The following is a 14,354-nucleotide window of genomic DNA, read 5'->3' on the forward strand; positions in this document are numbered from 1 at the left end:
GGAGAAGAGCCTGAAAAGGCTGCAACTTCAGCACATGGGCGCTTGATGGCACAGGCAGGATGTGCCCTTTGATGTCTGTAACCCAACAGCTGTGGGGCCAGGGGAACATGCAAGGAGTGGCCCTGCAGAAGGGGGCCAGGCTCGCATGCTCTTCTGAAATAGCATTTCCTGTTGCTGAGGTCCRTTGATCTGACCCAGCAGTGCATTTCATAAATCCTTAACAGGAGCGTGTCATAGGTACTTGTCTCAGACTATAACCTGAATGCGAAACTAAAGTAAATAGTTCCAGTACTTCTGTGGTTATGTAGTGATTCATTTCATTTGAGACTCTGGTTCATTATTTTGAATAAGTCATTGCTTATGACTCCAAGGTTCCTTTATGTAGTGTGTTTGATAGTGTGTTTGATAGTCTCAACAGCAACTTTTGTGAGAGAGTTGTTGCTCTATTTAAATGTTGTTGTTTATTGTGAGGCAAAATGCAATGAGGTACTGTGATGAAAAATGCTACTGATGTGCATTAAGCTAATAGGACCTGAGGTTTTGCTCTTGCTTCTTTTGGACAGGTCCTGTTTTTACAAACTTGTATGATTGTTATTTCTGGAGTAAAAGCTTTTTTTATTTTTTATTTAAACAGATCCTTGAAGATGCAGAGGCTCAGCATTTGTTCCAGTCCATTCTTCCTGATATGGTGAAGTTGGCACTTTGTCTCCCTAATATCTGCACACAGGTAAGTAAATACAGCTAGCTGGGTGCTCTGCGGCAGGCTAATTTTCTGCAAGTGTAACTAATGGCTAGGGTCAAAATACCAGGGCCACGTTATGTTTCTTAATAAAGGTTGTAGTTCTTCTGCTGAATGTAGTTGAGGGTTAGGGAGCAGAATGGAGAATACGTATCTACAGTGGTATAATAGTGTTGGGGACAGGACCCAAAAACCCTCGCTGTCATATTTTTTAGCCTGAACTTCAGTTACGCCTTGCTTTCTATGCCCTAGAGTTGCTTCTTGTTTTTCTTCAGTGAAACTACCATAGAACTTTTCAGGTTTGAAATCAATTTTAGCAACTGAAATATTTCAGTCATCTTAAAACATCTGACTCTTGCTTTTAGATCTCTTTTTTTAATCATAGAAGTACTATTTGCATAAAGCCTTCCTTTACTCTGGAGCATACTTTATTCTCATTAGAGCCTCACAGTATTTTTGCACATACAGCCCTTAACTAATTCTCTGTTGTTATTGCAGGAATCAGTCCTGTAGATACTAAAGCTGATAAAAGGTTTATTGTTGTGAATAATTCCATTGAAGTGAATAGGACTGCTCAAATAGGTGAAGATGTAGTGTGTGATGAAACACGAGCAGGGTTGAGACTAATTTATAAGCTCCTTTGTCACAGTTTTCTAAATCAGTTTTCTTGGACTGGAGAGGGAAAATCTTGCCCTACTTTATTATGCTGAAGGGGTGTCTACAGTAGATGTACAATTTCAAACAGTGTGAATATTTAAGGTTTTTTTTTTTCTCCTCGTTACTTGATGGGGGAAGCTTTTGAGAGTGTTGTGAAGTTTGAGTATAATAAAGTCAAGAACAAAACTCTAAGTTCATTAAGTAATGCTTGTTATGAAGATGATGTACTGCCAAGCAGTATAAATGGTTAAGAATTTCTTTCATAAGCTAAATAAATATAAAGCTAAATTTCATGTTTCAGTGTAACATACCATCCAACACCATCCAAAAAAGCCTATTTTTGTAGGCTTGTGGAATTTATTAGAACTTTTAAGGGTCTTTTCCCCTCTACCTGTGTGACCTCAGACATTGTAATACAGCTTGTTAATTAAATAGCCAGAAGGCTGAATGAGATTCAGTGAATGTGAATATAATAATTATAAGAATGAAGGAGAACTTTCTGGCTTGTTTTTTGAAGACTTTTGTGTCAGTTATAGGGCCATGTGTTCAACAGCCTGAATTAGCAGCAGTTTCTGTCCTCACAACTAAAATGTAGCTTCTTGGCTCCCCTGGAGCTAGGCTAATGGCGATGGAGAATGATGGAAGAACATATTCTTTTCCTACTATCAAGTGGATTTGTTATAATCATTACTGGGCTGTTTACTAAGGAGCTGATTTTTCTTTCCTTTCCTAGTATTATCACATAAAAATTCTGTATTAAAAAAAAAAAGCCTTGAATGTGGTGAGGGAAAATTCCAAATCAGGAGACTAAAACCTGATAAAATGGAAGATGAATGCCACTTTAGGTTTTGGGTTTTTTTTTTCCCCCCTTTGTTTTTTATTTAAAGAGCCTTTGTCTAGAGTAAAATAAACTCCCAAAATTAAAACCAATATGAAACTGTGTTTCTTATTCATTCTGATTATCAAAGAACTGCTAACTGTACCCTTTCTGCAGAGATTATTGGTCTATTTTTTCAGGGAGGATAGGAGAAAATTCAAAGCAAGTTACAGGGTGATGATGATTGGAGTGACTTCCACCTTTCTTTGTAAACTGCAAAGTATGGCCATTGTAGCTGAAAGTATTCCTTAACTGTTCTTAACTCTATGGCTACTGAAAGGTTTTGTTGTTGTTTTTCAGTTCAAATTTTAAGACTGCCCAGGATTGCAACATCTCATCTGTTTTTTTTCTCCACATTTTCCCTGTTTTTGTTTGATAAGTTGTGTTTTCTTGGTCTTTCTTATTATTATTGATTAGAAATCTGCAGTTTGTCAAGCAAGCTTTTCCCAATCATCTTGAATAAACTGTTCTTGACTTTAATGGTGCTGCTGATTTAAGGGTCCACCAATAGCCTAAATTACTCTTGCTCTAATTTAACAAATGTAATTTTGTGCTCCTGTGTTTTTTCTTTTGAAATCGGTAAGCTAATTATTTTTCTTTCTCTTTCCCTCCCTTCCTCCTTCCCTTCTCCCCCCCCTTTTTGTTCCCCCTTGGTAGCCAATACCTCTACTGAAACAAAAGATGAATCACTCCATCACAATGTCACAGGAACAAATTGCTAGCTTTCTGGCCAATGCTTTTTTCTGCACTTTTCCACGTCGCAATGCGAAGATGAAGTCCGAGTATTCTAGTTATCCAGATATTAACTTCAACAGGTATGGCACTCTGGAGTAAATGGAGCTGATAACCTTTGAAAGGAAATATTATTGTCATTTAGGGGAGAAGCCTGTTTCTTCTTTCACCTTTTTAGAAGTTCGTTGTTACTAATTTCAATAGATCGCTTTGTATCTTTCCTTTATATCTTTAAGAGACAAGACATCTATATAGCTGTGTTATCGCTCAGAAATAAGAAAGGATTTTATGGACAAAAGATATGCTTAATATTCCAATTTTTTTCCATTTCATCCCACCCCTCTGTGCCCCCCCCTCCATACGCTTGCACTGGCATAATTAGGCTGATACAGTTCCCTGCCTCCTCGTAGCCCTTCATCTAAGAGTGACGTATTTCAGTTGTGCCTGGGGTGTTCCGTATGTACTTACAGTAAAGGTCGGTGTTGCCCCAACCATGTTTGTTTCCTTTGTGTCGGCAGTGGCGATCTGCACGTTGGATCAGATCAGCAGGACCTGCCTCTTTAGTGGCTATACAATCTCTTAGCAGTTCAAGGCATTTGTAGAACTATGCGTTAAAGTAAACCTGTCCTTTTTGCCACAAGTTAGCCTAGAAAGGCTTTAAGACCATAACAAGAATTTCATTAAGGATATTCTGATTTCCGAAAAAACCCTTATTCTTTTCTTCTCAGTGCTGGTTTAGACACAGATTTGACTTGGAAATTATTTAAATTTGCTTATTTCAGTTATAGATGGGGGGGAGCTCCACTGTTGATTAAGATTGTTTGCACACACACTTGTAGATTTAAAATAAAAGAGAATTCTTGTTCTTCTGGGCTTTTCCATTCCAGTCAGTTTTTCTTATTTTCCCACTGTTAACATATGTAGCGCATATGCTCTGAACAATTGAATGACTTACAAAAACACTGTGTTACCTGTGAACCAACAGACCTGATATTTGCATCATAAGAGCTATGCTAGGCTGGAACTTTCCAGAATAAATTAGTCGGGTATGCTGATGCACTTATAATGGTTTTGGCGCTTGCTGTTGTTAAAGGCTAGCACAGGTTTCTCTACACTGCATATCTCAGAAAAGAGAAAAGAGGCCAGAAAATTATTCTGGGAAAAGGTTTGCTGACTTGATGTTGATTCCGGAAGTGCGGGGTGGACGTTCATGCTCCATACAATTCAGCATGTTTTCCACCATAAGCTCAAAAAACAAATCAAATGAAAAGTAGAGAGCCATTCATTAAAAAAGATTTATGTTCAGAGCAGTGTAAGAAGACACTAAGGCTGTGGTGAGATTCCTGTTTGACTGCACCAGCTATGCACTTACAGCTGAATATTTTCTTAAAGAACTTGCAAGATACCATTTTTTCTGCAATTTAAGCTTACTATAAATCAAGCTGTTAAATTATTATTAAGTACAGAATAAAATGTTGAAAGAGAATTTTAATCACTAGAGTAAGTTTATATCCTCTGAACATTGCACAGCAATGTAAAGTCAAAGCAACACAGTGTAATGTTAACGGTTAACTCAGCGTAATGTTTTGAACTACTTTTAAAAATTCTTGACTAGTTATGAGGTAAATAGTTTACTGCCATAGTCTCAGACAACAACCAGTGTAAAGTAATAAGTATTCAGGATTTTCTGCCTAATTCTGGTTCCTCTTTTTCTGACTTGGCTTCTTAGCCCATATAGCATAGTTGCTATAAGCCAAGTAAATTCCAACACTATTCTTTAAAATGGATATTAGAGCAGACAGTGTTCAGGCCCTGCTCTCACATTATGTATGAGGTAACCCTTGGCACCTAAGGTGGTATGCCACCCTTATTTGTTTAAGTGCAAGAATATTGCTGCCAAACTGGAGAAAGGACAGGAAGCTGATGTCCTCTGGTTCCTGAGGATTAAAAGCAGCTCTTCCTCAGTGTTTGCTCATTTATGTGTGTTTTGTATACAAGAGTAGTCTCCTTTTTTAATACCTCTTTGTTTCATCATTTGTTGGACCAAATATAATATTTATTCTTTGTGTCAATCTAATGAGCAGAGTAGTGAACAATAAAAAATGAAAAATAGAGGTGTGACCCACAGTGAATAAAATGGAGTGAATGTGTCAAAAGGGATTGATAGAATAAAAGCAAAAGGAGATTAGAGTGAGTGAATGATGGAGAAACTACTACAAGATTTTACACCATTTTCTCTCATGCTACTTTATGTAACCTGACTTAGTTTAAATCTAAAATGAGGGGAAAGGGCAGGAGGGTGGACAGTATCCCATTTCTTTCTCTTCTGTCAATCCTGTCTTTTTTCACCTTGAAAATTTAGCTCTTTGGTAGTAAGGAAAGACCATAAAATACCACGTTTTCAACTATTGTCTCAGACTTGTAAAGAGGACAAAGTTTGGCCCATTGCAGTGTGTATTTTCAGCTTTTACAAAAAGCCTTTCACAAAGCTGGATATGTTCAAAAGAGTAGGCAATGACAGAAATTATACTTTTTGTGACTTTCTTCATTTATAACAATGTTTTCATTTAGAGGCTTTGGAGGCTGTTGTTTTGCTCTGGTTAGAGATGGGCATAAGAGACTGTGCACAAAGAGATTTCTCCCCACAGTGTTACAGTCTTCATTTTCTTCCAGGCTTAGTTCTTTCCTCAGTGCCATTTGTCTGCTGTATGACTGTGGGTGAAGTATTTTGTTCCTTGGAGTACGACAAAATCATGTGCCACGGTTCCATAACGGAGCAGAATTACTGAGCGCGTGCTAGCATTTTGGGGGCATATTTTTGTTGTTTTTTTTAGCAAATATGGTGTTCTTAAATTCCACTCTGCATGCCCTAAGTTCATATCACAGGCTTCCCCCCCCCCCCAGTTCTTTGAGACCAGAAAAAATAAAATTTTTGTCCCTTTTTTTTTAAGTTAAAAACACAACTGTGTAAGCGGTTTCTCTCTTGGGACTTTTCAATTTTATGCAGCAGCTGTTGATCAAGTCACATTATACAAGCTTAAATATTAACATGTTATTAAGTAGTTAACATTTCTGAATATGTTGTTAAAAAGGCTGTCATGTTGCCTCCTCCCCGCCAGTCTTCTCCCTGCTGTAGGTTTTTATGCAGTATTAAATAGCATATTGTGATTTTCCCCCTCCTCCTCACCCAATACAAATCTTTTCAACAAAACAACAAACACTTAGTACAAGAATTTACCCTTTTTTCTATTAAGCATTTTCCGGTGCGCCAGTGCTTGGCCCTGTTAGTGCAGCGAAGATGGCACATTGCTTAAATGCTGGTGCACGCGCTAGTAACTGCRGCTGATGGGAAGGAAGGCCATTCCCCGCGTTAGCGTCGTGTGAATCATGGGTGCTTCACGATGGTCTTGCTAGCGGGGCGGGGGGAGAGGGAACACTTCTCTTTTGACACTGAAGCACTCCAGTTTAATAATAGCGTGTTGTGATGCTGAGTGTCTGTTTCGATTGCTCATCATGCTGCAGAGTGAAAGTAGCTTGTATAATAAAATACTTGCTAATTTAGTTAAATTCCTCTCTTTTGAACTTGGCAGGGATGGGCCTCTTATGGTTCTTAAAAGTCGTTAATAACATAATTCATTAAAAATGTAGTTGATATAATGGAATTTATGGTTTAACTTTGAAAGCTTGAATGGTTATGAATTCTAGTTGATAGAACATCATCTGTTCAGTGGTCAAACATTAAATCATACAAAATATCCTAAAGCATTGTTTCCGTTCAAAACATCAAACTAAACTGTGCTCAATTTTTTCCTTCTAAAATATTTTTATAATATTTAACATGGAAATTGATAGGACAGCCTTATGCAAAAATATCCTATCACAAAAGAAAGACATGGTTAAATTTGCAGTTTTGTCACTATTGCTGATAAAATTTCCACAGAAGTCACATGCTGATTGAACGTGAAGCATGAATTGCACTGACTCTTCCAAGGTCGCCTTGTGGAGATGATCTCTGCAAGATGATCTCAGAAGAGTCAGTGCAGTTCCTGCAATTCAGTTGTGATGTTGGCTGCTGTTTGAAGTAGTTTATTTTGGTGTCGTTTCTAATGAATCTTCTTTGTGAATAGTTTGTTTAATGCAACACTTTTCTCAAAAGGGAAGAAATGGTTGTTGTCCCTCTTCTTTTGAAATATGTTAATGTTAACATTGAACTGTTTTCTTGCATTTATTTTTGAGTAGATACTGAAAGGGATACAGTCCACTGTCACACAAGACTTTGTTCTGTGGGATTTTTTTCTCCTCCCCCCCCCCCCAATTGACTGAGTTATCAGACTTGCGTCTTAACTCGATAGGATTTAGTAGTTTAGGAAACTACCAGATTTGATATATGTAAAAGCAAGGTATAAGGGGGTAAGAACCCTCTTGCGATCGTGAATCAGTCTTCTGGATGACTGAGAAGGTGACTGGTTTGTCAAAGACTCACAATTTTGCTTTTGCTGTGCCTTTGATCTGCTGCTGATCCGTTCTTCGCTGTAGAAGAATGTTGCAGAAGTTACAATAACTCCTTCCCTGTTTAGCTTTCAAAAAACTAAGCTAGTTAAACTGGAGATGTTATACATCTGTAGTAGCTCCCATCAAAGGAATTCAGGTCATATTCATAATTAAAGATAGTATGTCTAATAACTTATACCTGGTAGATCTTTTGGCACAGAGTGAGGTATTCTGGTCACAACATGGAACTGCCAATACTGCAGTAGGACTGAATTTCTTCGGTCTTGTCGAACAAGCTTTTAAAGTAATTTCAAGTGATTGGAAATGAGGGAAAAATACACTAGTTAAGATATATATCTTATTTTATGGAATGTGTAATATATGAAAGGAAATGGGCAAACTGTATAGTATATTTATACAGGAGAATTGAAATCTAATTTAGCAGTAATGCAATTGTCTCTTCATAAACAACATCAATTCTGCAATGCTAATGAGTATTCTTTGGGGAATATGTTGTCCAGCGCCTTTGTGAGAACTTAGTTTGGGCTGAGATGCATCATTCCTATGAGAAGTGATTCTAGGTTTTCTGTGTTTATAGACACTGATCCTAAAAAACTGAGCCCATTCTCCCTGCCTTAGGTTTGTGTTCTAATTAGCCTTGGATGTTATACTAATTTTTAAGTAGAGTATTGTTTTCTGAAAAATTTAAACTGGATGTTTGTATACGGTAGATGATGAAATACTCTTTAAATAGCCAATTTTAAAAGGAAATTAATTTTAACATGTCCTGTGTAACTAATTTGCTTTAGTGATTAAAACAGTGCATTGATGTCTGAATACTTTACTCCTTTGGTAAATTACTAAATATGGTAATATAGTCCACAATTTAATTGTACCGTGGGATGTCTCGTTTTAAATGCTCAATATAAAACATTCCAGCTTGCTGTTCTCTGGTGATGAATACTTGGAGTCAGCATCTCTGGATTTTGTCAAAGTCAAGATGTCATCTTAAGTAAAAATCTGATGTATTTAAGACTCCTAAATCACCAATAACTCTTTCTAAAAACAGGCTTATAACCTCATTGCTCCAAATTACTTGCCAGCCTAAACAAAAATCCAAAATAAAAAGCACAGACAATAGGAGTGAATATGAGTGTGTGGGAAGGGAAGATTACCAAAAAATTACATCACTCAATTTCTGTATGTTTTTACAAATCTCAAAGAAAAGTCACTGTTTAATCTAAAAATGAAGTCCTAATTAAACATAAGGATGTTGAGTGGTTCAGTGTTCTTAAATAACATCAAGACGACAGTTGAAGACTGTGATGTTTGACGGTAAATAAGAGATTGCCTATGAGGTTGAATTATTGAAGGTATTGTTTTTCTCATACTTGATGCCAAGGGAATTCAAAACTTCTAAATTACTTTCTGTATAAATGAAGAAATAGAAGGTAGTTTAGAAAGATAGAGTTCATGTAGTTAACTGGCACACTAGGCACCAGAAAAACAGAATTGATGTCACTGTACCTAACTTGTGTTAGGTTGCGCTGAGTCTTGCTGTCAATAAATACGAGATCTAGCCAGCTAATGGCATTTTGTTGTGTGCCGTCACCCAGTGGGTTATTTTGTCTTTCATCTTTCCAGACAGATTTTCGCAGCTGGATTATTTTGGTTTTGATTCATAAAAAGTCCAAAATTCATAAATTGAAATTTTGATATTCTGAAAACTTATTAAATAATCTGTTAGCACAAATCTCTTCTGAGCCAGGATAGGATCTGGTAAATTGCAAAAGATCAAGGGCATTTTATTTTTTATTTGTTTGGGGTTTTGGATCTGTATTTTTAAGCAGATGTTACTGCATTTTCATTAATGCTTTATTTGGTGCTACATTCTGGTTCTCATTTAAAATATTTTCAATGGCAGTAGGACTTAGTGTTTATATTTTATATTGGATATAAGAATTTCCCATTTTAAAACTATTTGGATTTCCTTGTCTTACCTTGTGTAATTGAAGTATTTAATGGTCTGAGGTACTGTATTCACAAAATACAGTACGTAAACAGTTATGAAACATTGTGTAGCCCATTTTTCTTGATAATGGGAGTATAAACAGTAATAATGAAACGTTTATTGCAGCTTTGTTCCAATGAAAAGTCCTTGACCAGAAACTGACTGGAGCAGTGTTCCATCTTTTCACTGAAGTCGAGTAGCTTTAGTATTGTAGCACTGTGGTTTAAAATGCAAATAAATATTTATGTATAGGGGACCCCACCCAGTAGATAATCAATTGAAACAGCTTTCTCCGAAAGTACTTCAGTCAAAGGATATAGGTAACTGATGTAATTCTGGTTATTCCTATGTGGTAGGCTGAATTGCTATCATATTTAGAGAAAAAGATTGCTCTATCGTGAGCAATCGTGATATGCAAGTAAGTGCATGTGTATATATGCAAATATGTATAAATGTGTGCATATATACACACACACGTATTTCATATAGATTCTCTACATTTGCTAGACAATGGATATGCTAATCTGACATCTACACGTAGTCTTACATATGCATGTGACTAAAGCTACTTTGAGCACAATTGAATAAAAATGTCAAATAATGTGGTAGAAGGAAATTGAAGGAAAGTGTTTTGGTCAGCTGTGCCTAGCATTGCAAATCGAAGCCTACAAATACTTCATTACAAATATGATACAGTTTTCAAAAAGGGAGAGCTTTTTTTCCCCTCTTCTGTTCTTGGAACTCCATGGGGAAGAAAAAAATTGCAAGAAAAAGTAGAGGTGCTTGTGTTTGCTTGCCAGGGCAACCGAAGTCATCCAAACGACTCGTTTATTGTGCCATGCAACACTATATTGGTTTTCCTTTAGGGTCCCATGTAGCAGTATGAAATATTAGCAGTTCCCATTGAGATTTCTAGCAATTGAGAATGCCTAGCATTTTAATGAAGATTGCCCTTAATCATCTACAGAGTGATACAAGTTTGAAAGTAACATATGCAAGCATAATATCTCCACTCCTACATGTGTGCATCAAATGAGTTTGAAATGTAACAGGCTACAAAAATTAAGATATTTCTTTTATTCTTTCTTCAAGTGTTCTGTCAATCTGTATGTTAGACTAAAACTCTGCTTAGTGATTAGTACTTTCTTGAGGTTGAAAATAATGTCTATTCTGTCTTCTCTCTTCTGCCTTAACTTTCCCCCTTTGCTCTGCTCTGTCTCCTTACTGGGTGAAATTCATCTCTTTATACCTGTTTCTTACAAATCCTTCTTACACTTTTTTTGGTAGGAAAAGAGTTTTTGATAATGTTTTGTATTTGCTCAGATGCAATGTTATCTTTAGCGAGAACATGCCGAAATGCAAGAAACAATACAATTTGTCTTCAGCTGTAGTAGAAAAGCTAAAGGCACTTCAGATTTGCACTGCAGGCTGATTTTACAAGTGCCTGTGGTTGGGGGGCCCATAACTATGACTTATCTATCCACACATTTGCAAACAGCATATATGAGTGCCATTCATCTGTGGATGGGAAGTTTATACAGCGCCTTGCGGTATGATATGTATCTGCAAATTTTTGCAGATTGTTACAGTGGGACAATTTTTGGAGGCATGTGATAGTTGATTTCAGTTTAAAGATGTTATTGTACTCTTTGATAAGAAACATTCCGAGGAAGTTCAGCCTGGGGATGGAAATGCCATTATGATATACTTAGTGTTATCTGGGAGGTTAAACTACATTAATGTAATGGTTCTTTCTGCTTGTAAAATTACCGAAGCCTGTTTTTGGAGTAACATCAAGTGATCATTTAACTCCTTGGAAATAAATTTTACAAGTAAGCTATTGTATTTCATTATACCTTAATCAGAAGCAATATATTTTGAAACTGTTTACTTAAGATGTTTCAGCTTTTCCGCAGTAAACTATATCTATGCCAAGGTCATTTTTGTGTAGCACTTAATGTTATTAAATCATCAAGCTGATGTTGCATCATTTGAAATTCACCCTTTGAAATACTTTGTTGATTTGCCATGAGATGCTTTTAAAAATCTATAAAGCACTCTGTGAGCATGCATTACTCCTATGTGTCTTTCTCAGATGCGTATTCTTTGCTTCTGTTTTTCTTGGAAAAAATAACACACTTGTGTAGTAATGCTGAAATTCCCAAGTTAGTTTTTGGTTGCAGCACTCTTTGCAAACAGAATGTGCAACACAACAGGCTGAAGCTCTCCTGAAAGCTCTTACCTGCAGGCTTTCTAGAGCTTTGGTTATACTCTGCTATCTACAGTAAGAATGTTAGGTGAAAATAAGAAAACTTTGAGTTTGCAACTAATCAGAGAGCAAAGAATCAGAATATTGATTACACTTTTTAAGTACTTTTTTTCACTTTGAAATTTCAAGAAAACACTAATATAAAGCAATTGCAAGTGTTTTCATAATAATTAATAATGAAACGGTATAAACTGTTGCTTTGTAACATTTCTGCCCATTACACAACTCAGTTGTGTGGGTTTTTTTGTTTTTTTTACACTTTCACAATATCTGTTCTTAGTATTTTTAATATTTTCTTTCTCAAATATAGGATTTCTCTTCAGAACAGTTGAATTAAGTGTCTGAATATTAGCTAGGAAAGTTTCTGTTTAGCCACAATTACTTTGACCATCTACTTTGTGTTTATTACATTGTTCACGCATCGGCTTTCTATGATTTTGAATCCGTGGCCTTTATTCCTCAGAATATCTAAGTATTCTGTAACCCTCTGTAGAGGTCTTTTATTTGACTAACATTGCTGCCGCACCTTTTCTTGGAAGCTGAAGAGCCAGAGAGAAATTTGCAGCTGTGCTTGGTGATCAGCTCTGCAAGCTTTCGCAGCTCCTGTATCTGCTAAGTTGCAGTTAGCCGCGTGCCAGTTCCAACCTCTTGGGCGAAGCAGATCCCGCTTGCGTATGCAGTTGCAAGTCATCCGTCAAGCGCTTCAGCAGAAAGTGGGCTTTGCACTGCTTTGCACTTAATTTACAGTGCACTTCACTTGGATAAATTCTTTAATTTGAATTAATGGGTTTTGGCCTTGGGTTCTTCTTGTCAGTAAGTTGATTATGTGGATTCTACTTGTGATTTTGGGGTATTTTTCAGTATGATCTGTGTTTTGGAGATTGAAGAAAAATTGTATATAACATATTATTCATGTCCCCGTGTACTTCAGAATAGAGGTATTTGCATCAGAAATAAAACTTCCGATAATATTGCCTACTCGATCATTTCAGAAGTAAGGTTCTAGGGTGGAAGTTTTATAATTTTTCTGTGTTATGTCTTCACTTAAATTATTGGGGGCAGGATTGGGCCGTATATGAGTGTTGTAATTATCTTGCTTTTACTGTGGCATTAGGTAGGTGTTCATAAAGATGAGCAGTTACTTTGTGCTGTGCTTAAGAGAGCATGGTTATATATATGTGTTGGCAGTGGGGTTTGTTGCTCAGTTTTCTCCTGCACTCTTCTTTTTTTCTTCTGATTTCAGTATAGCTGGAAACCTCCTGAATTGTTGATGTTGTCATGATCCAATTTCTGTGGAGGTTTAAAAGAACATATGAAGCAATCACATTCAATTGAATTAATATCAGTAATTATTATAAATAGTTATATACTATGAGGGTTTAAGGTTAGTCTGTAACCCATTAAAATCCATGGGGATTTTTCCAGTGATTTTACTGGTCTTTAAAACAGATTCCTAATGTAAAGCAATTTTGCTTGGAATATCTGGTTGAAGACAAAGGAGTTCCCTGTCTAACTGTATGAAAATATGTAAGTAACATTCTAGTTTGTTATATATTGTAAACTGATATATAGTAAACATGTTTGCAGACAGCTATCTTTAATTTGCCACTAGCTCACTAATAGAGACTCTTGTTACCTGTTGTTTTGAAAAAACTGAAAAGTGAAGAAATTTGTGTATTTAACAATGGGAGTGGTGGTGGATTTTCAAAGTGAAAATGCATCATATTTTGTGTCATAAGGAGGAAAAGTAAATACTGTGAGGAGAAGGGTGATGGAGCTCTTGTGCAAACTGGCAGCAGATCATCTGATGTGTTCAGTTACACTGGATGCATATAGTTACCAGGTCAAAATACAAATAATTTCTGAGTGCCACTGTATTGTTCGGTCTCTCCTGCGTGGGTTGTCCCTCTACAACAGGGATTCGTGTGTCAGAATTCAGGGCTTTCCAAATTCTTTTATGCTGTTCTGTGGTTTTTACCTAGCGTTTTAGGGTTAGAACAGAAACACAGCTCCCTTCTGATTATTTTAATTATAGAAAGTGTTTTGGGAATATATATTTTGAAAATGAGATTTTCAGAAGCAATCAGCTTTGATCCTGGGGAGGAAGAGATTTACCATGGCTTTTAACAAAAGAAAAGACAGGTCAATGCTAAACACTTCAGACTTTTTTTTTTTAAGTATCTATTTGGTTAAATTTTCTACTGACAGAGTGATGACACTTTGGTAAATAATTGTAACAGAGGAAATCAAATTCATCTGCCTTGCCATTGCCTTTCAACTTGATCAGACTTATTTCAGACATAGTTTTTTCCAGTTCCGGACTTCTGAACAGAGTCTGCCAGTTATGCTGAATCATATATTGCCTGTGTGACATGAAGAACTCCCTATTGAGAGTTTGCAACATAAGCAGGATTTCAATTTGAGGTGAAGAGGCAAAAAAAAAGCTAGTGAAGGCATGATGGTCTAATATCTGAATTAATGAGTATAAAGGATTCATACTAAATGAGACTTCCGGATAAAAGGTCACAGTTAATTTCTGCATTTAGACAAAACTCGTACACACACATAATCAACTTTT

General features: G+C 36.4%; 1 protein-coding gene across 2 annotated transcripts in view; it reads left to right on the plus strand.

Annotated features, from left to right (window-relative positions):
* PARG (poly(ADP-ribose) glycohydrolase) overlaps nucleotides 1-14,354 on the plus strand; it is a 79,252-nt gene that overhangs the window by 35,314 nt on the left and 29,584 nt on the right. For both annotated transcript variants that reach the window (XM_026069902.1, XM_026069901.1), the window contains exons 7-8: nucleotides 635-727; nucleotides 2,931-3,088. In XM_026069902.1, coding sequence (XP_025925687.1) covers nucleotides 635-727; nucleotides 2,931-3,088 — 251 coding nt within the window. The remainder of the gene's footprint in view (nucleotides 1-634; nucleotides 728-2,930; nucleotides 3,089-14,354) is intronic.

This window comes from Apteryx rowi, unplaced genomic scaffold (assembly GCF_003343035.1).
Source record: "Apteryx rowi isolate R43461 unplaced genomic scaffold, aptRow1 scaffold_30, whole genome shotgun sequence".
Classification (NCBI taxonomy): Eukaryota; Metazoa; Chordata; class Aves; order Apterygiformes; family Apterygidae; genus Apteryx; species Apteryx rowi.